Source organism: Neovison vison, chromosome 4, assembly GCF_020171115.1.
Source record: "Neovison vison isolate M4711 chromosome 4, ASM_NN_V1, whole genome shotgun sequence".
NCBI lineage: Eukaryota > Metazoa > Chordata > Mammalia > Carnivora > Mustelidae > Neogale > Neogale vison.
Window position 1 is genome coordinate 196765033 of NC_058094.1, and position 27494 is coordinate 196792526.

Sequence of the window (27494 nt, forward strand, 5' to 3'; positions counted from 1 at the left end):
CCTGTAGGAACTGTTTCAAGTAACAGATAAGCCAGGAGATTCCGATTCCTTCAGGCTCTGCAGGAGACAGGACCAGCTAAATAAATTGGTGGGTGGGGTATGTGTGGAATGTAGTGCAAAATGAGAATCTGGTCCCCTTATTCAAAAAGTGTGAATTTCAAGATGGCAGTGGTAGAGCATTGAACCCACTCAGGGTCCTTCTGAGCATGGGGTTCTGTGCCATTGCCCACACAAGTCCCATGGCTGCAAAGCCAGGCCTGGCTGGAGGCATCAAGGGAGTGGGAATTCAGTTCTGGTAAGCAAAAAAGAATACTGTATACCCATTTTAGAATTTTATTTTATTTTGTTTTTTCAATAAGGCTCTGAAATTCTAGAATGAGGAAGTTTTTCTGGGCTGGGCAGATCCTGTCTTTGTAACAAGTATGAGTAGCTTGTACAGGTATGTGGGACAGTTGCTATGTAACAGATTCTTGAAGGCAGTGGTTGCCAGGTTTTATCCAGGCACAGAAGGACTGAGACCTGCTTCCGGCTATAGTTTTATCCATGGCTTGGTAGAGGGTGAGGTGTATGAGAAAGAGAAGGAATTGAAAAGCCCTCTCCACTCCTTCCAGGAGCTCCATTCCCCTCCATCTTAGCACACTTCAGAGTCAATACGGTGATTTGTCCCGTGTTTCCTTCACTGAGTCTTTCAGGACTGACGGTAAATCCTGCTCCACGGTTTTCCATAAGAAGCTGGAGTCTTCCTAAGTCCTTGGGCTCCACAGTAAGACACCCAGAAGTCAGGGAAATTTTTTTTTGAAACCCTCCGATGCTGGTATTGGAGGGTAAAATTGCATTAAGTGAGCTAGAGAAGAGAGTGGGTGGAGTGATTTGTTCTGCATTGGAACATAATCTCATTAAATACATTTTCCATGGTCTTGAGAATTTGGACTGGGAAATTTAAGGAAAAAAAAAAGATTCCTACCATCTCAAATTGTCATAAATAATTGATTCATGCCAGCGTGATCTTTAAGATTTTATTTATTTAGTTTTAGAGAGCAAACGCAAGCCACGGGGAGGAGCAGAGGGGGAAGGAGAGGAAGGGGAAAGAATCTCAAGCAGACTCTGCACTGAGGGCAGAGCTGACTTGGTGCTCGATCTCACAACCCTGGGGTCATTGCCTGAGCTGAAACCAGGAGCCGTAGGCTTAACCGACTGAACCAGCTAGGTGCCTTCATGCCAGTGTGGTCTAATGAGACCATACATGTCATTTTTTTTTTTTTAAGATTTTATTTATTTATTTGACAGACAGAGATCACAAGTAGGCAGAGAGGCAGGCAGAGAGAGAGAGAGGAGGAAGCAGGCTCCCTGCTGAGCAGAGAGCCCGATGTGGGGCTCGATCCCAGGACCCTGGGATCATGACCGGAGCCGAAGGCAGGGGCTTTAACCCACTGAGCCACCCAGGCACCCCCATACATGTCATCTTTGAATGTTGCCTATCGTTCCTTGTCTTAATGGGGAAAAAAAAAAAACATACTGTATCATCAACATAGAGGCCCATCTTTGCAGGGCACCTTCTCCATGTTCGTTGAGCATTGCCAAGGTGCTGTCATAATCACAAAGATGAGCAGCAGTGAAGAAAATACATCCAAAGAACGGTGTGATCGTGTGCAGTTAGCATTTTCCTACTCTTTCTCATGAGTTAGATTCTTATTGCATTTCTCTCATATCCAGTAAATTTTTGAAAGAGATTTATTTATTTACCAGAGAGCATGTGAGCAGAAGTGGAGGCAGAGGGAGAGGGACAGAGAGAATCTCAAGCAGACTCCCCACTGAGCACGGAGCCCTACCAGAAGTTGGGGGTGGGGGCTCTGTCTCACAATCCTGAGATCATGACCTGAGCCAAAAATCAAGAGTTGGCCACTCAACCCACTGAGCCACCCACACGCTCCTCCAGTAGATTTTTAAAAGTCTTGTCAGATAACTCTGAATATGAATATGTAACACCGGAAATATAAAAGTAAACCCATGTTCTTACATATGTAGGTTTTTAATATTTTTCATTTTAGCCAGTTTCAGGTGGTTGATTTTTGATCTGGCTTTACACTGTTAAAAGCAACAGAGCCAATGCCCTTCAGTGTTTTCCAGGTAGGTATATCTCATTTGCCTTTTTAACTTCTTATAGATTATACCCCAGTGAAATATATGTGCATAATATTTAGAACATGCTTTAAATTTATATCAGGTATTTTTTATAGGAGATCGAATAATACTGACTTCTTCTATAAAGTCCAAGTTTGTTTGAACTGATTCACATCAGGCTCAAAAAATTTCAGTTGATGTAGACATTAGATTTAGACACTTCCCCTCCGAGGCCTGGAAGATCGGTGTGAAGGGGTGTTGGTGGTCGCCCACACTCACAGTCGAATGGCAGAGTCTTCAGTGAGTCCCCGTGTGGAGCGGTGTTGGGTGTGATGGTGCTGGGCCTGCCCTTGCATCCGGCTCCACCTCCCAGCATCACCTCTTCGATCCCTGCTAGTATCCAATTTGTCCTCTGAGTCAAGGCTGCTTTTAGTTTCCTTGAACTGTAGAGCTGCTTTTCCTTTCTTTGAAATCACACTGATGCTTGACTACTTTCACCCAAAAAACCTCAAATCTCTTTCACTGGAGCCACCTTACAAACATGGACACACTTTGGACTTTGTTGCCACCAAGGTCTCTTTTCTAAGATCTTGAAATCAGAAACTCGCGTTCTCATTCTGCCCGTTCTTTAATTATGCCTAATGTGTTAACTGTGTTCTTTTCCCGGACTTGAATCTCATCTCCTTAACCTCACATGTCTTTTTGTTTTGTTTTCATGGCTTGCTGACACCAGCAAATGATCTTCCATTCTCTCCCCCAATCTGTGACCTTGTGTACAGTTGGCCATGATAACAAGGGAACAGCCAACACGGTCCGTCTTCTCCGTTCAGATTCGAAGGCCTGGGACTCCTAGATAAAAGATGTTCTAGGCAGTGCGATTAGCTTTAGGATGACTACACGTTCTCTGATCTCAGTTGAGACCTCTCTGCTTCTCACCTGTACTTTAATTTCTAGTTGATCTTTGCTTTTGGTCCATTCTTGCCTTTTGATTTTGTGACACTATTTTCTAAAGACCCCTCTTATATTCTAATGTATCTCTCTCTATCACTGAGACATTTAGGCTATATTTTAGGACGCGCTCCTGGTATTCAAACCCACTTCTGGTCTTCACGGCTGGTACTTTGTCTACCTTGATAGATGTCCTAGATCTAAAACGATCTCTTAATACTGATAAGGCAATTTGCCCAGTGGCCTCCTCTCAGTCCTCTTGTAGTGTTTGGCAGGACAGATTTCCTGCTGGAAATTCCTCCCTCTGCCTCCCGAGCTATCCTGGCTTTCTTTCTGTCCTCCAGATGCCCTGAGTTCCTTTCTGTCTCTGAGCTTTCCCACTCTGGGTCATCATGTCCCCACCATCCCCCCCAAACTCCCTGAGCTCCAGACTTAATTGTCAGTTCCGAAGAGAGAATTCTGTCTCCTCCCTGTTTCTCCAAGCACCCTTTCCTTTCAGTTGTTGTCACAATTTGTAACCCAGTTCTGCTACGCCGTGGCTATGCTCTGCTGGATTTCCGTTGCAACCCCAGCAATGAGCCCCGGTGCAGGGCCACTGTGGACTTTCCCAAAGCTGTTTTGGATGACTATGGGAAGAAAAGAAATTTGGCTTTTTCCTTCACGACTTCTTTTCATGTAGTTTTACTATAGCCAAAATAGATTCCTTGTTCTTCCCTCTACATGTGCAATCCTTTCCTCCTCCTCTGCTTCAGTCAGGTTACCTGTCTCCACGCATCTCCAGCTGCACGAGCAAGGCCTGCTGTGATTTCTCCCTCTTCTGGACTCGCAGACTGGGTTTGTCTTCATCTCTCCTAAAGGACTTGTTAATTTTGAAATTGTCCTGCCGTGTGGATGGCCCTCTTCCTTGTCACTGAACTGAAGCTCCTTAAAGGCAGAATTGGCGGCTCTTTCAGCTTTGTAGCCCTCCCAGCATCTAGCCTAGGGCCATGCACAGAGTTTGCTCCCAATACTGTCATGTTAATTGTTGCATAAATGAAAATCTGTACCTTTTGACTACATTTAGCTTCTCTGTAGGAGACTGACAGCTTTGAATTGGTTAAGCTGTAGTAATTTGTCTTAAAATGTGGATTGACTATCTTTGCCTCTCTTAAGGAGCTAATTTTCTCAGTCTACAGTTCATGCATATCAAAGGATGCTTTTTATTAGTAATATTAACAATGTTATTACTTAGAGCTTTTTACAGTTAATGAAATTTTTCATATTGATGATCTCACTTGGCCTATCAGCAACTTTATCAGACAGGTGGAATAATAAGTATTATTGTCTCTAGATGAGGCTGGGCTCAGAAAAGTCAAGCGGTGTACCTAAGGCCACACAGCTCATCTCCTGATCATCTAGCCTTGAGTCTCAGATGGGGGATGGAGTAGGGAAAGGGTTGAGACATTATGGTATTCATGGTCTCCTAGAGATTACATTCAAGTCACAGGGGAGGTGATAGTTTTCCCAAATTATAAGTTTATCCCAAGCTGAAAATTCTAATCCTTTTTCCTACTTGGCAGTTATTGCCATTCTGTCACTATCACGATGTGACTGTATCCTGCCTTTGTGTTGGAACATAAAAAAGTTAGGAAAATTTTAATGTACTATAGTCCTTTGGAATTTTATCTTTGTTGTGATGAATTCAAGACAGTTCCGGGCTAACGGTATACTTGACATCTTACTAAAAAGGCTTGTTTAATTTTGAGAACTATTTCCTCATTGCCTCCATGAGAACTTGCCTGTTCTGATTCCAAGAGATGGGCAGAGAATCTTGACACCTGCTGTTCACTCATTTCCTTCTGCACCAAGAAGAAATCAGAATAACTGAAGCCAAAGTTACAGAGGCAGGAATATGATGCTCTAGTCCTATCCCTTTGTTCAAAGCAACGGTTCTCTGCTCTTCACATGAGTTTAAAAACATACTGATGCCCAGGCCGCACTCTATACTAATGAACCTAGAATCAGATGTGAGTAGGTCCTAGACAACCTTAATTTCTGAGTGCTTTGCCATTAATTTTTTTTTTTTAAGATTTTATTTATTTATTTGACAGAAAGAGAGAGAGATCACAAGTAGGCAGCGCAGCAGGCAGAGAGAGAGGAGGAAGCAGTCTCCCTCCTGAGCAGAGAGCCCGATGCAGGGCTTGATCCCAGGACACTGAGATCACAACCTGAACAGAAGGTAGAGGCTTAACCCACTGAGCCACCCAGGCACCCTCTTTGCCGTTAATTTTGAGGTATGGCTCAGACTTAGAACTGGTAAGATTTTCAATTGAATATATTGCCCTAGAACAACAACAACAAAAAAATGCTTGCACATTGAGCAGTTTTTTGAATATTTAAAAACTTTCTTTTCTTTTTTTTTCTTTTTTGGGGGGTGGTGATTTCTTATAATTGTGATTAATGATTGATGACCCGTAGGGACTGAGAGCCATGGCTGCCTGTTTGGGAGAACCCAGATCCTGGCTTCTTGTTTTTGCCCTTAGTCCTTCTGGGAAGTTGTTTTCTGGAGAGATGTTTACATGGTTGAGAAAGCGTTTTGCGCTTTTAGTTTCACTCTGCAGCACTTTAAGCTTTATGATATTGGAAAAGAACTATCATAATTTGCACTGTGGCCTTGCCAAGCGACATGATGGGGCGGGGAGCGCATTGAAAGACTTTAGGATTGAAAACTTGATGCCGCTGTAGGGATTATTTGATTATCTTTGGAATCTTGATGTATTAACCCAAGATCAAGGTTTATGTTATTTAAGAGTTGGATTTCTTAAGGTTGAAAACACTTTTGCCTGTTTTTCTGAGAAATTACAAATGCCTGCTTTCATCTTCTCTTGACACTCTGTCCCGAATGGGAATAAGCTCTCGCTTTCAGTTAAAAATCTCTGCAATAAGCAGTCTCCCAATCAAGTGTTTGTAGATAGAGTAGAAAGAATACCTCCTTAACTATTATAGCTAGAGTTTGTTCTCAGAGTAAAGCAAAGTCCCTTATAATAGAGATACAGTTTACCTAAGCGTCATATTAATAAGTAAAAAAAGATCAGCTTTTTGAATAATATATGAATTCATATGATATCAGTGGTATCTGGGCATTTGGGACAATACATAATTAGTTTCAGTTCCTTTAGAGAGGGAGATGTGGATGTTAAAATAAATTGCTGATGAAGCACATACTTTGGAGAACAGTGTATTTCAAAACTTTGTGCAATATCAGCTATTTCTTTCAATGGTATGGAAATATAGCATAAGACGGAGAAGATTTATTAGGGGCAGTTTTACACCATTCTTACTGTCTAGAAGTTCATAGTTTGCTCATTTGGAACTAGTTACTAAAAGAAGAATAATAGCAAATATTTATAGACCTGCTGGGAACACATTAGTTCCGTGCAACTTTGGCACCATTGTTTGTCGCCGGTAAACCAGTCATAATCATTTGCTTCTGTAAGAATAATCAGTATCACAAAATTTCAGCATTTACAGGAGCTTGGTCATTTCGTTATTAGGAAGTACCCTTTTGCAAAATTCCGAATAATGGAGCTACCCCAGAAAATTCAGCACCCACACACAGAGTAAGAAGACTTGGAATTGTGGAATAAATACATTCTGAGGGAAGAAGGGAGGGAGGGAGTTTGGAATAAATGGTTTTTATTAAGTAAAGGTACAGAAACTGACCTATGGAAGGGGCTGTTTTGCTATAAGGAGTAAATACTCCAACCAGAACTGTTCCTGGGCAGTCCTGTCTCCTCATTCTCGCCTTGAGGGAGTCCCTTCAAAGGTTTCAGTTTTACCATGGAAACTAATTAGTGAGGCTGTACAGTGTAGGTAGTATAAGGCCCTCCATAAGCACGGTTCGCCATCTAGAGAGACACAAACAAAATACTGTGTCTTTTGCACGACTCTTCAAGTTAGTACTCTGATTTCAGTACAGATGCTGTCCTTATCTTAAATATGTCCAAAAGTTTTCTTCCTGAGAAACAGGGCCCATTACTTAGGCAAGGATTCATCCCCTTGCTCATCACCTTTCTTGGGTTTGCTTCTTTTGAGAAACATCGCGTTCGTGATCAATTCCTCATTTCCATTGAGGCTAAAGAAAATGAGGGGTTTGTTAGTACGCTCACTGGAGAGAAGTCTTTAGTTAGTTTTTCTGAAGACATCTATGGTGTTAAAGTAAAAATATTTAAGTGGAAGTTCACCGGGTGCGTACTTAATGTGCAAAAAGCCTGAATGTGAGGGAGTATTCATTTTCTGCATTTAATTTTCTTTTTTCTTTCTCTCTCTCTCTCTCTTTTTTTTTAACTAAAAACAAACAAACAAAAGCCCAACCACTACTTCTTTGACAAAAAAACTAAAATGGGATAACTAAGCCCACAGAGTCAGAATCTAGGGCTCTGGCAGCCCGAGTACGTGCGATTATAGTTTGGTCAGTAATAATGACAGATTTTAGTGTCCATTTTAGTGTATGAAACACTAAATTACAATGAATTGAAAAGATGGCTGTTTATGGTCCTAGAATAGCATTTCTGGAAGGTAAGGATGACGTGAAATCATTTCGGGGATGGTTTCAGTCACTTCTCTTGTAATTGCAGGAACAGTGTTGTTTTCACTTCTCTGCGGGTTAATACAAATGGGAAAATGTTTGCGGATGGTCTCTTTGGGAGAGAGACTCATTATTATGTCTATCTCCACATTTAACTGATCCCTGCTTTTTTGTTGTTTGTTTTCGGCACACAGTATCAGTACTCAGCCCATTGGAAAAATGTCATAAAGAAGTTCCATTATTCAGATAACTTAATTCTTTTTTGCAAGTCTGCAAGCAGTCTGCTTCAGCTAGAGAGTTGCCAGTCAGTCGGGCCTGATGGAACCCACTCTAGCCCACCTTGCAGACTCAGTGCTGGGATCTCTCATGCTGTTAATGATAAGTATGAAGACTTGGGAGGAACTGGAGGCGTCACCGACGACAGATACAAACATAGCATGGTGCGTTTTTCAGGTAGAGAAAGGTACGCATGTGGCAAGCCAATTATTGACTTCCATATTCTAAATAGACAACGTATTTGGAGCAAAAGTGAAAATGAATTAATGGCCCAAAGCTTGACTTGTCAGCTAGCTCAGTGTTTGGCAGGAGGGAGGCGCCTGGTCAGACATTGTGAAGGGGCCAGCACGCAACCCCCGTGCTTAGAGAGAGACCAGGTGTAGGTCAAGAAGGTAAGCTGTTGGGTCCTCGGATTCGGATTCTAATCCTGCCTGAAACCCATTGGCCTTATGGCATTATGCCAGGTCACTTCATGTTCTGCATCTTCAGAAGATGGATGGCTGGGGAAGTACTGTCTTCCCTCAGTACCTCATGAGGTCAGTGAGGAGGCAAGCGGGAAAACCCAGGTGGAAATACTTCATTAAATCTTAAGTTTCTTTGTGGAATTTGTTAGACATTATGATAAGAATAACTAGTACCTGGGTTAGAGGAAGAAGTGCTGAACCATTCTGAGTTATTCTTTGGGAAGAATGGAGCCTCTTCCTTAGTCCCATTTTCGGGCGGATCCAGAGATACTAAGCAAAGAACCAGGAAAGAAAGTAGAGTGTGATTCTCTGGGTTCTCGCCTTGGTTATCCAGGAGTTAGCAGGGGAGAGTCAGGTGCACGCAGCATGGCCTCTTTTTATGATCCTAAAATAAATACAGCCTAAAACACATCATCAGAGTTGCCTACAAAAATGTAAGGACATGAGCCACTGCACTGAAGATGCCCCTCTTTACCTTAAAATGCATTTTCAGTTTTAAATGTAGTGAACTATCTCAGTCAAAACAAAAGATTATTTTTTAAGAAAAAGGTGATACTGTTTTGCCCTTGATTCCTGGTAATATCCCACTGTATTAGTGTTATCAGGATAAAATGATGCTTCTACCTAAGTTACCAATCAGTAGCAATTCACTGGTTTGTGGCCTTAGGTGCTTAATAAATAGAATTCTGAGTTTTCTTAGCATTTAATTAGCTCCTTTAAAAATGAGAGTTAAAAAAGAATATCAAAAACACCCATGTGCCAACCAAGCTCAGACTTAACAGGTGTTAATATTTTGCCACATTTTCTTGAGATTTTTTTGTGTGTGTGATGGTTTTTAAAACTATTTGCTTCAACATGGCAGATTGAACATATATATTCCGTTCTCTTTGGAAATCCCATGAAATGATAGTAAATTAATGATAATTTTAACAAAGACATAAACTTAAGGAAAGCAAAAACAGACAAGGAAATGACAGATCAGAGATGTTAAACATTTCCTGAAAGACAGAAAGTAGGTGGAGAAATCAGAGCTGGCTTTGTAGCGTGGACTAGCCAAAACCTGAGTGTTCGCATGACACGGTACGGCACTACCCTGAAAAGGTTCAAGATTGGAGGCACAAAGGCTCTTGGAATCGGGGAGGAAGCTGGGAATGCACAAGTGTGCTGCTCAGAAGTTTGCTTACAGATGACTTAGACCATCTGGTCTCTTCCACCCTTGAGTCTGAGTAACCGTATCATTCCCACTCTGACCTTCGCAAGACACAAGAGAGGGATGCTCTGAAGAATTTAAACCAGGGAGGCTCCAGACCTGAGCGCCTGGCACAAGAGTGAGGGGTCTCCTGGCCAGGGGGGCCCTCAGTGCAAATCAGCTGCCCAAAGGACGAGTCACAGTTGTCATCTCACCCTCCTTTCCCCTTAAGACTGATGGTCGTCAACCAGATCTCACACAACATCTAGAGAGACTGAGTTTCATATCCTCTTTTGGTCTCTGGTTTTCCATGTTAGACCAAAAAAAAAAATGGAAGAGATTTAATTTTACCCCCTCTTGCTTACTGTTGTCACTAGGAGCAGGCCTGAGCTCCTGACAAGTGAACTTTGTTAAATTAGTAATTGTCGGTTGAAGGTGGAGAGCAGAGCACTTAGTCCCAGCTGTCACTCCCTCTGGTTAACCTTGCTCCCACTGAATGGTTCTATTTACGTGTCATACCTTCCACTCTCTCATACGTCTTTCTCTAAAAAAAAGACATTTGAATAATTACATTAATAGATATTCTCTAGATGACTTAGATTCTGAATGTTAAGACCCTAACAGCGCGGGTGCTTACATATTTTCTGGTTTGTGGTACTATGCTACACTTACATTGTTCTTCTACATGTTGAAAATGAATTATGGGCCTGTTTGTTCTTATACTGTTAAAGTTAGGGAACATCCCTAGAGATCAGTATGTTCAGCCTTTGTGGGCTTTTTGTTTTGCTTTGTTTCAGCTGGCAAATTAAGCATGAAGAGGTAAACAAGTCATCTAAAGTGGCCCAAGAAGTTAGTGGCAGAAGCAGGGCTAAAATTATTGAAAATGGTCTTTGATTATCCATGAGAATATATAGTTGCCATGTGGAGTTTGTAAACTACAATGTGGGATTGGAAAGTGTGTGTGTGTGTATATATATATAAGTTTTTATTTAAATTCTAGTTAATTAACATACAGTGTAGTACTAGTTTCAGGTGTGCAATATAGTGAATCACTGCTTCCATCCAACACCCAGCGTTTGTCACAAGTGCCCTCCTTCATCCCCATCGTCTTTTTAGCCCATCCCCCCATCTCCTCTGTGGTAGCCATCACTTTGTTCTCTGTAGTGAAGAGTCTATTTCTTGGTTTGCCTTCAGGTCTCTCTCTCTTTTTTACTCTTTACTCATTTGTTGTGTTTCTTAAATTCCATGTATGAGTGAAATCATATGACATTTGTCTTTGAAAGACTAATAGAAAATAAGTGCTAGAACATGAGGGTAATTTTTAAGACCTCCGGTAGATAAACTTAATCTACTGACTGTTCAGTTTCTCGTTTTTTGTTGTTGTTGTTGTTGTTTTAAAGATTTTATTTATTTATTTGACAGACCGAGATCACAAGTAGGCAGAGAGACAGGCAGAGAGAGAGGAAGGGAATCAGGTTCCCCACTGAGCAGAGAGCCCGATGAGGGGCTCGATCCCAGGACCCTGGGATCATGACCTGAGCCGAAAGCAGAGACTTGAACCCACTGAGCCACCCAGGTGGCTCATTTTGTTTGCCTTCATGATAAAAATTTGCTCTTGGTCTGCATTCTACCTATCTGTGGCTCCTGTTTTAGAATTAGGATTCTCTAGTGCTGCACACAAGCCAGGAGATAGGAGAGTCGTTGGAGAAGTTTGTTTTTTGAACCCACACGAGATACTACTAAAGGATGTGTGTTGCTCAAATAAGCCCTATGGAGTTGGAAAAAGATTGAGAGCTACTGCTAAAGAATTGTATTTTTAGTAAAGGAATCAGATTTGGGAAATTGGAATAGAATAGGAAGGTAAGTATAAATCACAGTGATAGTCTCTTATCTAAAATCTGAGAAGATTCATAAGAATAGTAGCAAGATTCTTGTACAACCATTCACTTTTCTATTAGAGATCATCAGATAAGTCCTGCTACTCTCTTTAGCCCCAGAACAATTTCAATATAAATAGATTTGTACATTTCCGAGAAATAGATGTATGTGTTTCTTCTTGGGAAGTAATTAAAGGCTAAGATTTCTATAAATGTTCCCTAATATTCCAAATTGTGGTTGTATTTTACATACATGGTTGATGGCCCCTTTTTGTAATTTCCTAAGAAGTCTTTTACTGGGAATATCTTGATTCACAGTAAAGCATGTAAGTCAACTTCTGGTCAGTTTTACTGAGAGTGGTCTTATAAGTGAATAATTTATTATAGTAATGGCTTATAGGGTGAAGAAACATAGTATCTGGGAGAATATTACCAGGAATTGTTGATGGAAGCACATTCTGTGATTTTTCTAATGTATTTGTTAATGTTTATAATTTGAATTAGGCCATAAGCGTATGGTCCAAAGGACTGTGGGAGTATTATCTAGCCACACTGGCTCAACGTTGGGTCAGGAAATGCTGTGAGCCCTGTTCTGCTTCAGAACTTTGCTCGTGTTGTTAGGCTGTCCTGAAACCCTATTACTCCTCTTGGTGAGGCTTCTTCCCCTTCAAGTCTTTGTGGAAATGCCATTTAAGTATTTGGTAAAAGAAAGCATAACACATAAAGAAAACATAATTTTATATGTGATGGGCACTTCCCACTCTTTGTCTTCAAGTGTTAACATCTGTTGGTGGTGGTTTTTACCAACTCCAGTGATTATTTATGGGTTTTTATCTACTGTTGGAAGACAGAGCAACATTCTTCTAAATGTTAATGAGATTAATATGAGGTCTATGGTGACGAGTACATTAGACGTTCTCATTTTTCCCATTTCATCTGAACTATTAATGTCTGGCATATTATAAATAACACTGTGCATGTGGGTTAGTTGTTACAGGGCCAGAGGATTGGTGTCTGGAATAAGTAGAGGTCAAATTATATCAAGGAGGTATGGGAAAAGGCAGCTGTTGTGCTTACATTTTCCTTATTTACTTTTCAAGGTAAGAAATATGTACTTATTAAGGTTTTACTTGAATAATTGAAATTAGGACCTATAGAATGAATGTTGTTGTTTCTGTCACTCCTTCATTTGTTTTTCTAAGTGACCCCTGTTCCAGGTGCTGGAGCACGTTGTCAGAAGGACTTGGCACTTAAATGCAATGCTTAGTAAATGCTCATTAAATGACTATATGAATGAATGAATGAATGACAGGTTTCTTTCTATAAAGAAGCATTTATACAGTTGGGTGGGGGGGGGCAAACCTTTAAGCAAGTGTTGACCTGTGGGGAGAGAAGATGGAAGCTTTCATTTTAGTTTGGTGGACTCAGTGTGCACCAACGAAACCCGAGGGACATCTCCTCGAGGAGAGAATTTTCTTCTGTATATTCTTAAAGGGACAGTAAGAAAGAGCATGTCTTTTTTTCAAGGGCTGTCATCATCTCTGGATGTGATGGCTGGTGGTGTTTCAGAGAGTCTTGCGACTATGAGGCAAGAGTCCGATGGGAAAATTGACATGCCGAGGATGGCGGTGAAAATACAGAACCTGGGAAATTAATATTGGTAGAGCTGCCCTATCTTGGGATTTCTTGTCATGCAAGATAATAAATATTTGTAAGCTTTGTGTGGGCAAGGTATTTGTAAATTTGCTAATCTCTCCTGTGCCTGGAACAGTGCCTGGCACTATAGTATACTTAACAAATATTTTATAATACATTTAAGTTAGTTTTGTCACCAGAGGCACCTTGATGGATTTAGTGGGTTTAAATGGCAAAATCAGAGGAAGAAAACTTTTTATAAATGGTCTCCATTGTGTCCATCTTTAAATGTGGTTAATAAATTTCTTCCTCTGTATGGAAGCCATTTCTTGGGGCTTATGTTTGGGTAACAATTTTATTCCCATAGAGGTTAAAAATCACCTTGATGCATTGATAAAGACAAGAAACTAAAATTCACATTCTCCAAGTCAGTCTTCAAAAATGTAAAGTAGCCCTGTAAGAGGGTGGGGAGCGGGGCTGAGATTTCATCTTCAGAGAAGACAAAATGAGAATGAGAAAGTGTGTTATTTTTGCTTACGCATTTACATATGGAAACCTTTCCATTGTGTTTATGTTATCCTTTCCATTGTGTTAAACTTTTCCATTGTGTTATGTGATCTGTGGTTCACAAGTAAGAAAGAATTTAAAATTCATATATACTTCATTGCCCCATTTTTTTTTTTTTTGAAGGTTGTTTTCAGTTATGTGGGGTAAGCAGCTTGTTCACTACTTCATTAGGGAGGAAGCTCTCCAGGATCTCCTGTAGGGGTAGGGGTTGGACATGATCACTGCGACAATCCCGCACTTAGAGTCAATTCTGAGAACTTTGCTTGGAGTCCTAAATCTTTAAATTATGTCAGAGCATCATCTATAATGGGATGTTCTTAGAACTAAAACACAAAGGTTTCCTCTTCTCGGACCATATCTTAAAGGAATTTATTGAAGAGTGAAAAGCTATCCCAATAACAAATACTCACCAGTGAACTTTGAGGGTTATGACCTATATTAAAGCTCGGGGGAATAACAGTGGAATTTACTTTTTTTCTGATTTACCTTGTATAAGCTACCAGAAATAAATTTCTTTTTAAACGTTCAGTTAGCAGTGCATCATTTCCTCCACCAGATTCCCTGTCTTCGGCCTGGAACTTCATTTGCATTTCTACTGCCCTAACCTCAAAGAGATACCAGTTTTACTTATACATTAGGTTGGATTTACTTTTATTAAAGGGTGGGGGGGAAACTTTTAGTCAGATAATTTTTTACTGAGTTTTTAATGCTGTTTTCAAGAAGGTCACTTAACTAGTATTTTTGATGCATTTCCCTACACATTGTATGATATCTGTAACTGAATCTTTAATTCCCTTGTTAGAGCAGAGAGAATTTCTCAAATCCTTGCTGTAGCTCCACCATCCTCATATTATGCTTTTACAGCAATTCCCTAGACTCGTGAAGGTGAAGGATGAAGTTTATAATGGTATTGAATACCAAACTGTTGCTTGATTTATTCAGAAAGGTTGTTATATACTGGGATCAAGTGACAGCTTAAAAGCTAGTATAATTCATCATCATCAGTTAATTTTCACTGGGTGTCCACTGGGTGCTGAACATTGTACAAAGTTCTTTGTCAGCAGGTAGTGCCTGATAAGGTTGATGGAACTCTAAGAAGACGGAATCTTGTCTTTAAAGCACTCGCTGTATAATCAAAGGCAAGTCAGTGAATGCCTGGTGTTAAGTTCTGTGTACAAAACATGGGAAACTAAAAGTGCTTTATTTTTGGAAGGGTTCTTATTAGTAAATTGAGGTCCTGCTCTCAACAGCTATGCTGACACCAGAAGAAAGTGGGTGATACGGGATGGATCAAGGTTGGGTGTCTGCTATGGTCCAGTCCTTGCTTGACCCCCACGCATTTACTTGTGTGTGGACACACAGGGGCTTTTTGTTTCCGTGCATATGATTTCACAATAGTCTTAATGAGACCCAGTTATCCTTTGAACAAACATGTGTATTCCGCCTCTCCCTAATGGGAGACAAATTGAAGTCACGTTCAGATGATGCATCTAGAGCTGCTGTCAGGTCATTGTCCAAAGACCTCTGGGTGATGTTTATGCCTCCATTGAGATGGTTCAGAAATGTGACCTCAGTCAAATTTGGAGTTAGCACCTCGTGATCTTGCAAGTTATGTTTTATCATACTCCTGGCTGTATGATGGTGAAGGGAGTATGGGATAGCTGCATTGTCCACTTTCAAGTACGGTACTGGTCTGGGGACTATCCATATGCCTCAGGTTAGGGATAGCACAGAACCATCTCTCCATGGAGCTTCTCCCTTGACCTTGGCCTGGGTTCTCCTGTCAACGGATGTGCTTTACTCCAGGATTCTCGGCTAAGATTTCCCCTGTTGGGTGTCCTCCGTGGCCGGAACGGAGAAGGGCTTCAGGGGAGGACTCCCTTATACGGGCCTTAGCAGTTCTCTTCTTGTCGTTAACAAGGACTTAGATTCAGGGATTGCCTTAAGGTGGAACTGTCACAAGTCTTTATTCGCTAAGCTAGAGATTGATTCTAAAATATAATTTCTTGAACATCTTCGTTCATTGCTTATCAGTACCCTTTCTTGGGAGATGGGTGGGGGGAAGACTTGGTGTTCTGGTAACTGGCATCAGAAGTGCTGAATAATGATCTCTGACGCTGGTCCCTTGACTTGCCCCTTCCGTTTTTGAGCGCTGGCCTCCCTGTCTCCATGTAGTAGCTTGCTGTCCCGAGCATTACTTCCTGGGGTGGTGAGGCTTGGCCCAGTGGCTGCTCCTTCCGCAGCCAGCATCCCCTGTGACGGAGTTGTGTGAACGACTGACGGGCGGTGAGTGGAACGGGCACCGGCAGAGTCTGCAGTTTCAGGCTTCCCGGTTCTCGCTCTTCCCCCTGTTCCGCTGTTCAGCACTTCGAGTTTACCTGATCGGCATGCTGTATTTTGACTGAACCCGTGTTTGGGCTGCTGAAGTTCAGTTACCATATCTGACCATCTGAACGTTGGTGGTCTCACCTCCCTGGCCACTAGGGCTGCTGCTTGGGGTTGTATGCCTGTGAATTGCACAGAGGCAAGTGGAGGCCAAAATCCAGTCCTTGCTCTGATCACCAGGACTTGTGCTCAGGCAAGGAAGGCTTTGTGAAATTGGTCTTTGCAGAGGGGAGTACCTCTCTGGATTTACACACTAGCCAAGTTTATTTGTGTGTTGCTAGCTTTGTGTTGCTTGCAGGTAAGGATAGCGCTCTGGTTTCTTCCCCCCAGTTGGCTTTTACCACCACAGTTAGAATGGAGTTTGTTGTTTTCTTGTAGCAGCTGCTGAAATCCCTCAGATGTCCGACATACCAGTAGTTCTCTGCAGAGTACTCCAAAGCGCCAGCCTCAGTATCCACATGATCCGTGTTCCAGGAACTGGTGGCCGTTTTTTTTAACTAACTCCTCAGCCACCTGATTTTCTATGGTAGGATGTATTGATCCTCATCTTCTCCATTCTTGGCTTTACTTAGGTGTTTGTACATTTTAACAGTCTACTTTCTATGCAGGTTTTTCCTATTTGATCAGAGCTCTTGTTTTCAAGTTTTTTTTTTTTTTTAATTTGTATCCTTGCTTGACTGGAGAGCCCTTATCCATGGGGGAAGGCTAAAGGGATCCCTTTGGCAGGGACAGGTCTAGGACCCATGTCAGAAAGCAGTTCTCTGTCCTCCCAAGTGTGTCAGTGTGTATCTTAAGCTGAAACCCTAGAGTGCTGCGTGCTTCTTCATGGGGGGTCTTCAACTTGCTTTGTGGTCCTTGAAAGCTGTAATCAGCATGTAAAGTTCCAGGATGAATTCCGAAGTTTCAGATACTTGGGGGTTTTGGTGTGTACTTTCCTTAATTGTTACCAGCACTAATTTTACTGCAGTATATGTTGTTTGATGTTGTTAAATAAAATATTTCTGACCTGGGGCACCTGGTGGCTCAGTGGGTTAAGCCTCTGCCTTCCGCTCAGGTCATGATCTCAGGGTCCTGGGATGGAGCCTCACATCCCTCTGCTCAGCGGGGAGCCTGCTTCTCTTTCTCTCTCTCTCTCTCTCTCTCTCTCTGCCTACTTATGATCTCTATCCGTCAAATAAATAAATGAAACCTTTAAAAAAAAAAATTTCTGACCTGTTAAAGACGTGTGAATGTGTCCTATCCCATTGTGATAGGTGCTTTTAAAGTGAATACTTACAAAAACATGTATTAATAATTTTTAAAATCTTTTCCTATAAACCCAGGGTGAAACGCCAGCAAGGTCAAAGAAATGTTTAACTTATGGTCTAAAGATTGAAATATGAGTCATTGCTGTCTGATGCTTCTCTTGCCTATTGTTCTAAGAATCCTGAGGAAAGCTTTTTGTTAAAACTTAACAAAGTAATAATAGTAGGACTTTTCAGGCTTCTGCTTGCCTGTCCACTAACTGCTTTTTAAAAAAAACCTAAGAAATGTCTTCTATAACTAAAACAAAACAAAACAAAAAAACATAAAATTTCAATATGTAAAATAGACTTTTGGAAGATTGTGACTTTGTGCTATCTTTTTATTCATATGTTTTCCTGTCATCCAAAAAACATTGCTTAGGCTATTTATTTTCTATAAATATAAGTACACATGCATTTATTTAGATAATTTTGATACAGTTATAAATAATTATAAGCAGATGTCACTTTATCAGTTGAATCAAATGATGGAAATACCTATTGAGCCTGAGAACAAAGGGATACCATAGCCAACATCCCATCTTCACTGTGGGATTGTATTGGAAGACAATAGGATCTTGTAATATATAAATAAAGCTTAGAGATAACAATCCATAAGGAAGCCTGCTAACTTAAACTGAAACATACTCTGTTCTCAAATGCAGGAGTGGTGGGCTCCTATTATCCATGTAAGTTAACTAGAAACTGATGTGCAAGAGTGGGCATCAAGTCAGGCCAAGTTTGTCATTCGTTTGTGGTTAGAAACAAGCATTCAAGAAAGGCTACACTTGGAGGGAATATAGAAGATGTTTTGTTGTTCTTTGGTTTACTGCTGGGGACTTTTCAGTAAAACGTGCACATCTTAAAATGCTGATTATTTTCCTCCATAATCCTTATATTTTAGTATATTTTTCAATGAAATCGTTATTTTTCTGGAAAATGAAAGATAACGTTTGTGTATTCTTTTCAGACCTGTTTATTTCTAAAAAGGTTTTGTTTTGATTTATAGGGGGGAGCAAAACCCCCTAGTAATGGAAGAAAAAATAAAAGCCTAATAGTAAATCAGAAAGAAATGACAGGAAAATTTTATAGGGAAGAGAAAAACAATGGTAGGAAACTGGGAAGTGTTAAACCCGTCCAGAGGGACCCTTCTCTTGTTCTCATTTTGCCAGTGAAGGTCCTAATGCCCAGGGGAATGGAGCGACTTTCTCAAGTTCACAGAACTGGGAAATACTGACTCCAGAATTCAAACCCTAGTGGGTCTCCCTCAAAGCCTATGCCCATCCCTCCATCTCCTGATGCTGGTGTCTTTTGAAGGAAAACAGTAGCAGTTGTGCACAAATTGCCCCCGATGGAGAGGAGACCAAATCCTGATTCACCTAGAAATGTCCTGGTTTTAAAACTAAAAGTTCTGCATCCCAGCACTTCCCTTAGTCCTGACCAAACCAGATGGTCACTCGACAAGATTTCCCACCAGCCGTGGGGAAGATACAAATTGTCTTCGAACGGCAGAGAAATCCTGGGGTCCTTTCCCTACAGAACTGCTTGATATATGCTTATCCTTCAGTAATAATCAGCTTCTGCATTGTAAGGCATTGTAAGACTCATCTGCTATCTTCTGAGATTCACCACAGGCTGTGGATTTGGCAGTGGTCTTTCTGCTGCTAATAATGTACTGTTGCTTTCTAGTGAAATGTGGCATCTTTTGGGTCCTTTGGGCCAGGGGCAGTTCACGTGTAAGTATATATAATGTGCATCGTTGTTCATAGGACTTGATAGAAGCTGTATTTGTGTTTTATAACAGTGAGTCCTGGCATTAATCCCATGGCTAAATAAAAGTTTATGTCTTAGGGAACAGTATAGGATGAACATTCCAGGTCAGAGAGAGGCTCTCCTCCCTGCTGTCCTGTACATTCTTCCATTTGGTTTCTCCAGCCTAAGATCTTCCCTCTGCTGTGGTCAAAGCTGGGTTGTTGGCAAATGCAAGAAACAAAGTATAGAGGACACCCCCCAGGCCGAGGCCTAGGCCTGGAAGTGGCAGAAATAATTTCTGCTCTCATTCTTTCAGAGTGAACATGGATACATGGCTGAGCTGAACCACCAGGAAGACTGGGGAAGTGGGTTAGCCAGGAGCCCAGGACAATGGGGAGCGTGAATCTGGGGAAAAGCTAGGAGTCCTTCCTCTTTCAGGATCTGCTAAAAGATGTTTAAGTACTCTCTTAACGTTGTTTACCAAATGAAGAAAAGGATGGACTCTCCAGACAACTTCGAAAGTTTTATCCTTTTGTTTGGGAAGAAGTCTTTGCAACCCCTGTCACTGATTACTGATGAATTACTGTTAAAAATGCTTTCTAATAAGACAGTCTCCTCCCCTCTGTGCATTCCAAGTCATGTGGGTAGATGGAATTCGATTGGGAATCTCAAAGTGATCAGTGTTCCCAAATAACATTTCACCATGTTAATATATACATTAAATAAAATGAAAATGTACTAGGTGTTGAAAAAGTTCAGAGGCTCAAGAGAGAAATAGTAATTTTCAGTTATGCCATTGGAAGGGAATTGAGGAAACAGGTAGAAAACACCAGGTGCTCCCAGACTGTGGGAGTATTAGGGTACAGGGTCTCTCTAGGGTACACCAAGGGAGACTTGCATCAAGCTGAGGATCAGAGTTGGCCATTAGTGCACTTATTTTACTTGATTTTAGCCTAAATTTACATTATGACAGGTAAATATAGTTTTATCACGAGTGCATCTTGAAGTGATTTTTAAAGCTATTACTCTGTCTAGATGCATGTTATACATATTTATAATAAAACCCTGTGTTACTCATATATATAATCTCTACCATTTGAGTGTGTGTGTGCACACACGTGCATGTTTGTCTCAGAATGACCATGGGGGAGCATAGGACCACTCACCCGGGAAAAGCTTCATTAACTATCTCTGGGAAGAGTAAGTTCTGTTCATACCAAGTCATCCCTGGGCAGTATTCTATTTTGATAATTTCGTTACAATTATGAATTCTAAGCATTTACATTTTCTTTGTATGCGTACAACCAGCATTTAAACTGGGTGCTTGGTATGATAATTCTTTTGTAATTTTATTAAATATGATTTGTGAAAAAGACCAGGGACTGAAGATGACTTGCCCATGCTAATAGATTATAGGCTGTAACAAAATGTTGCTTTATATTGCCACTCCTGCCGCTGCAGTTTCGAGTGTAGTTATTATCGGCTACAATATCACCCAGGTGTTTTTTTTTTTAATCAAAAGAAGTTCATGCTATTGACTCATTACTCCCATATTTATTATTCTTATTGAAAATCACTAGATTTAATTCTATTGGTTTCCCTCCTGATTGAAAACATTTGAACCCGAAAAGCACAGTATTTCTTAAGACGTTTGTAACAATTCATCACGGATATGAAAATTACAATCATGCGGCATTGTGTGAGCAATGATTTAAAAAAAAAAATTCTTTACACATATGGTAAGCGGGTGACCAATGCTATCCAGGTTTGAAGATGCTGAATGTTCATATAACTGGTATTTGAAATTTTGATGTGTATTGCATTCGTTACTGAATATCAAGAATCCATTTTTTTGCTCATATAGAGTAAGTTTAAAATGGGGTCTTTTGTAGAAGCACCTATCCTGTTTAGAATGATATAACAGATGCTGAATGTTCACATATCAAACAAAATGCCAGCTTTCTGTAGAAAAGAGGTGTCAAAAAGTTTCTTTGTACCTTTAACGCATGTGATTATGTAGTACAAAATGCAGAGTTTGTAAAATTTCTTGAATATACAGGCAAAAAAATGAATAATTCAAAACAACTCATAAGTTCTACATTCTATTGTCCCTTTATAACGCAGGCAGAAGATAGCAGTGTGCTCCCAATAGAGCTGAATTTGCACAAGTTACACCTCTGAAAATGCCAGATGGTCTATGGTCTACTTTTGAGAGCTGTCACATATGTAAAGATTTGAAAAAAGAAAGACAGCTGAATGAGAGCAGTGGATCATTAAAGGGAGAGTGAGGGTCCCTAGGCATCACTTGTGTTTTAAGAAGCATTGTGTCGTTCCCATATTAGTGTGCTTTTTTTTTTTTTTTAAAGCCATACACAACTTTTACACAATGAGGAGAAGAAATCTGTTTAAAGCCAAGGAGTTGAGGTTTAATCAGGGAGATGTTTTTGTTCTTTATATGAGAATAAAACCCTGTTTCCGACTTGGTTTACTTATAATTTTACCATAAGATTCAAGTCACACCCATGAAAAATTAGCAGTGAAGTTAAAATAAATGTTAAGATAGCTAATCTATCTAGGGTTTATCCAGTTTTAATTTGACTTACACACTGCATGTATCTGAACAAATCATAAAACTACGAAATTGTGTTAATGTTAAAAATCTGGCGTAAAGAGATAATACTCGGTTGTTACCTGACCGTAATACAAACTATAGGAAAAATAATTAGGTGACAGTGAAACAAAAACGAATGTACTATCATTTATCTGCCAACAGAAATAGATATCATTTTGCAGACTGAAATGTAGATAAATCATTAAGGATATGTTTGAATACCACGCCAGCCATACCCGGTAATTTGCAAATAGTCAATTTTGATACTAGAAAAAGGTCAGATCTGTCAGTTTGAGAATTTGGTGGCAAGACATAGTTGTCTTTTACCACCTTTATTTTTATTTATTGAGAATGTTTAACTATGACATGGTAATTTTAAATTTATCTCGGATTATGGACTATGACAGGACATTTTTGATTGATAAGAAGGCTACTTAGCATGGGTCAGTTGGACATTTCAATTTAAGCAAGCTCTCAGATTGCTTGAAATACTCTTTTCAGAGAAAAAGTGGGCCAAAACATTCCATTTATTTGGCGAGATTACTGGTAAATGCTCCGAAAAGAGCACCAAATGAGGTTTAACTGTCTTCTTTGGCATCCCTTTAAATACATATGCATAACTATCCATGTTCAATAGCAGTCATTAGGATGTCATTCTAGTTGATACAAGAAGCTAGGGGAGCAGCAGATTAATATCTAGATCAAATGATTGCACACCCATAAGAAATAGATCTCCTCTTGCAGATGCCTTGTCTAATTTTGTTATAAGAAGGTCACATAGAGCTGCTGAACAGAGAAGTAACCTTTTTTTTTTTTCATCAAGAGTAAGGAGAAAACCAAAATATTTTGATATATTTTCACACCATTACTTTGTGGTTTTCCCAAATATTTAATTTTTAGATAATCATTCTCCAGTATTGCTGAAGAACCGAAAAACTGTACTGTATGAGGAGTTCCTAAGTTTCATAAATCAGGTATTAATGGTAACAAGATTTGGTAGGAAAGATGCTTTTGTTTGTTAAATAAAGAAATGAATGTCTTTAAAATTGAAATAGGCACGATCATGAGTAGAATGTTTTGATATGTTTAAAGATGTTTTTCTTCAAGAGACATAGGATATGTGAACAAAAATGGAAGTAAACAGTGTGCTAAAGACCTACTCAAATGCAAACTATCTTCTTTGTCAAAAATATATACCGTTTTGGCTAATTCCCAGATCACAGATAATTAGGTCCTTTTAGACATTGTCAATGCCATGTATAATTCTTAAGCTTTGCATGCAGTACTTTTTCTAAATTGAGTTCTTAGTATTCAGATTTAATTTACATTTCCTAACTGCTCATAATCATAAATGGGAAAAAAAAAGACTAATTAAAATAGCAGGTTTTGGGGAGACAAACCATAAATGACTCTTAATCTCACAAAACAAACTGAGGGTTGCTGGGGGGAGGGGGGTTGGGAGAAGGGGGTGGGGTTATGGACATTGGGGAGGGTATGTGCTTTGGTGAGTGCTGTGAAGTGTGTAAACCTGGCGATTCACAGACCTGTATCCCTGGGGATAAAAATATATATTTATAAAAAATAAAAAAAATTATTAAAAAAAATAGCAGGTTTTGGTTTTGAAATTACAGGAAATTGTAAAATAGTAAAATTTTGGCATCGAATGGAATAGTTTTTGTTCTTTCTGTTGTTTTTGCTGCAGCACTATGATTGGTAGCTTTGCTTAGGGGCTACTCAATCAATGTAAATGTTGATTTTAATAACCTCATTACTTAACCAGTATAAACAAATAACATTTGGGAGAGAGAGGAGTCAGGGCTCTTCAGCTGCAAAAACTCGAATTCACTGTGGCTAATTTAAATAGAAAAAAAAAACTTACTAGTGATGTAGTTTTGGAACATTGGTGAGGTTTGGTGGGGTGGGGTACAGAGCCAATGGCCCAGAAAGAATTCTTGAGACCTCTGTGGTGCAAAAAGGTGATTTTATTAAAGCACAGGGACAGGACCTGAGGGCAGAAAGAGCTGCCACACGGGGTGGGGCTGGGGGGTTGTTGTGAGGATTATCTGGTTACATACTCGGGAGTTGGGGGTAGGGAAAAAGGGAGGTCTTCAAAAGAAGTTTCATATGCTAAAGAGGGCCTACAAAATACTGGAGGCCTTGCATTGTCAAGGTGATTTTCCCCTCCATTAAGGCATTAATATTAAGACAGTTGAGAGCTTCCTGGAGGGATGGGGACACCCAGGAGTGGGGGCAGCGGGTGGAAATGTTGCAGGGTGTCAGCTTGTGCTTGGTCCTCAGCTTGCCTTCTGCTGCCTCCTCATTAGCACACGGACCCTCCCAGGAGTTCCAGAGCCAAGATCATTCCCATCCAATCAGTGGGGCTTCTCTGTTGACAGCCCCACTGCTGCACCATCAGCCCATGGTCCGCTAGGGAGTGAATATCAGACACTGCATCCCACTGCCAAGACCAACAATCGCCTTCTCTATCATTTGTGCTGGGAGTTCCACCTTCCTGGTGTGGCTGGGGTCTTGCAATGGCCACTGCTGGTCTGTAAGTCATCCTTGTGCTTGATGGGGCTTAGGTCACATATCTGCCCCTTAACTGCAGAAGAGCAGAGGAATGGGATAGAGGTATTGACCAGAAAATCTGTGAGGGTGTTCAGAAGTTCCAGGCAGCACAAATGATGAATAGTCATGTTGCAGAACCTGGACTGGATTCTGGTGGAAGAACCAAGCAGCACTCGGAGACTTTGGAGGAACGGAGGTTTATTTAATACAGGCAGGCTCAGAGGAGGTTGTTCTCCAAAGGTCTGAGCCCTGAGCACAAGCAGGGAGGGGGATTTATGCCATTCTACTTCCCCATACTTGGTACTTTTGGCACGTGCTGGAATCTAAGTAAGAAAGAAGAACCTGGAAGGGCTTTGAGACGGGACTGGAATGCCCTTGCTGGTTTGGTCTGCCATCTTAGAATACAGTTTTTCCCTATCAGTCATCCTGCTTCTTTATGAGTCACTGTCCAAAGAATCAAATTTGTCCTTCCTTAGTATCATGGTGGAAAGTCTCTTATATTCTTTTTTAAAATTTTATTTAGGAGAGTGAGCATGCATGCTAGAGAGCTGGGATCATGGTGCAAGCTTGAAGCCAAGAGTCCCATGTTTAACCAATGGTGCCACCCAGGCACCGCTCATATTTTTTCTTCAATCTTAAGTGTTTTGCTTTTCATATATAGGCATTTAATGCATCTGTAATTTATCTCTATAAGGTATATATGCACTTAGATGTGCAAACACATACATGTTTGGAGTGCTCTCTTCTTTTTCTGCTGGTTATTTGTGCTGGACCCATAACACATGGCTTTAGTTGCTGGGGTTTCTTAAGAAGACTGTGTAGTAAGTCAAGTGCTGTAACCCTCTTTTACTTCCTTAAAATTGCTTTAGCGATTCTTGGTTACTTTTCCTTATAAATTTTTGGATCAGATTCTCAAGTTCCATGTAAAAGTCTGTTGGAAATTTTTTGGGAATTACACTGAACAAATAAATTGGGGGGGGGATTGAATATTTACTCTACACTTAGTAGGATTTTCTTTTATGTCCTTCAGTATTGTTCCGTGTTTTTTTGCCAAGAATCTCCCCCATTTTTTTCCCTAGCTTAATTCTTAGAAACTTAATGGGAGCTTTGGGAGAGGCTTTTCCCTTTATTTTTATTTTTTTGATATTGTAAAGGGTTCATTTTTTCTTGTATGTTAGCTGCTTGGTTACTGTTGGCGTAGAGGAACTTTGTTGATTTTAATGTGGTTGATCTTGTATATATCTTGTTAAATTCTTAGTGTTTCAGGGTTTGTAGTCTCCTAAAATTTCCCCTAAAACATTCAAATTAGGGATGCATCTCAAAAATATTTTTTCCAGACCTGTTATTTCTTTTTCATGTTATATTGCTTTCACCAGTGCCTCCAGTGTAATGTTGAATAAGAGGGATGAAGCTGAGCCACTTTTTCTTGGTCCTGACCTAAATGGGAGCATTTCTTAAGTGCTGACATTTAATTTTGGCAGATGTGTTTTGTCAGATTCTACTTCCAACTTTTCATAAATGGTTTATTTTTTATACCAAATTAAAAAATAAATATAGGGAATGTTTTCTCCAGGATTGAAAATGAGAGAGAAACAGTGCCTGGCTGGCTCAGTTAGAAGAACATGTAACTCCTGATCTTGGGGTCATGAGTTGGAGCCCCACACTGTAGAGATTACTTCAATAAATAAAACTTTAAAAAAAAATTAAAGTAAAATGAAATTAAAAAGAAAACTATTTCTTTCTATATTGTCTAGCTATGATACTTGGATTCATTGCTTTTTTCCTTTTTTCTCAAAAGATGATTAAATATTTTATCCCAGTATCAGGGTTCTTGAGATAATATTGCCATGTTTCTAGCACCAAAAGAGGGACCTGGTACATAGAAAAACAAACACTTGCTGTCTAATGAGTGTATAATAACTTTTTCAGATTTCCAACTTAAATTTTCTTTTTTTAAATTATTTATATTAACATATAATGTATTATTTGCTCCAGGGGCACAGGTCTGTGAATCCCAACTTAAATTTTCTTAAAAAACAAAGCAGTCTTTCCCACTATTTTCATATGCCTTGTATAAAGTCACTTTTGATGACCCTGCCCCACTAGCCTTTTTTACTAATTATGTTTCCTCAATGTCCATGTTTATTAGCATTTTTCCTTTTTTTTTTTCCTCTCCATTTTGTAGAACCGTGGGTAAAGCCCAGAGCTGGGGGGCGGGGGGTCGGTTCCTGAATATATTTTGATGATTTTCAAATATTTCTTTTTTAACCGGACCAACTTTTCCTGTTGTTTAGCCCAACCCCAGCGCTTGCCTCAGCTTCCAACGTGCTCACAGGAACCAACTGAGGAAGAAACCAGCAAGATAAAGAACGGCCACACAGGTCTGAGCAATGGAAATGGAATTCACCATGGGGCCAAACATGTATCTGCAGAGAATCGAAGACTTTCAGCACCTGTTTCTCACAAAATGCATAGAAAAATTCAGTCCAGCTTGTCTGTAAACAGCGATATCAGTAAGAAGAGTAAAGTAAATGCTGTCTTCTCCCAAAAGACAGGCTCTTCACCTGAAGGTAAGTTGGAGATATATGCTTATTTTATTTGACCGGATGAAAATCATATTCACCAATAACTACTTGATCAAGCAAACATGAACCAAGACTCCTGCTCATATTTCAGACAAACTGGAATTTTGGTAAAATGCAACCACTCCAAAGGGAAACACAGGCTAGGAAAGGAAGTGCCAGCATCTGACATCCTGCTTTAAAGATTATTATCTTCTAGAGTGAGGAGTCATTACTTTAAATAGAACTGATATACTTACTGTTTTTCATACCATGTTTAAAAATATGAAGGCAACATACTGGTGGTGGATGCATGTGTTTTTTCGGTCTCTGGTTCATTTTATTATTCTGTGGTTCAGAGAGATTACCTGCTTGTATGTTCATCTTGCAAATGAGTTCTTTTCTTTTCTTTTCTTTTATTTCAGTGTTCCAAAATGCATTGTTTATGTACCACACCCAGTGCTCCATACAGTATGTGCAAATGAGTTCTTAAATATGCAGCACTAAAATGAGAAAAAGATTGGGTGATTGTCATGTTCTTGCCATAGAGTGGGCCATGCTAGTATCTTCCAGCCATCAGGGCTTCCACAACAACCCCCCATCATTCCCCACTCACTCTGCTCTGGCCTTTAGCGCCTCCCATGGAGGTACAGGGGTATTCTCTGACCTCTCAGGAGCTAATTATTATGT

The 27494-nt window shown here is 40.1% G+C and overlaps 1 protein-coding gene across 1 annotated transcript in view; it reads left to right on the forward strand.

The window, feature by feature from the left end:
- MDFIC (MyoD family inhibitor domain containing) overlaps positions 1-27494 on the forward strand; it is a 90866-nt gene that overhangs the window by 26843 nt on the left and 36529 nt on the right. Inside the window, exon 4 of the mRNA XM_044246413.1 lies at positions 26538-26813. Coding sequence (XP_044102348.1) covers positions 26538-26813 — 276 coding nt within the window. The remainder of the gene's footprint in view (positions 1-26537; positions 26814-27494) is intronic.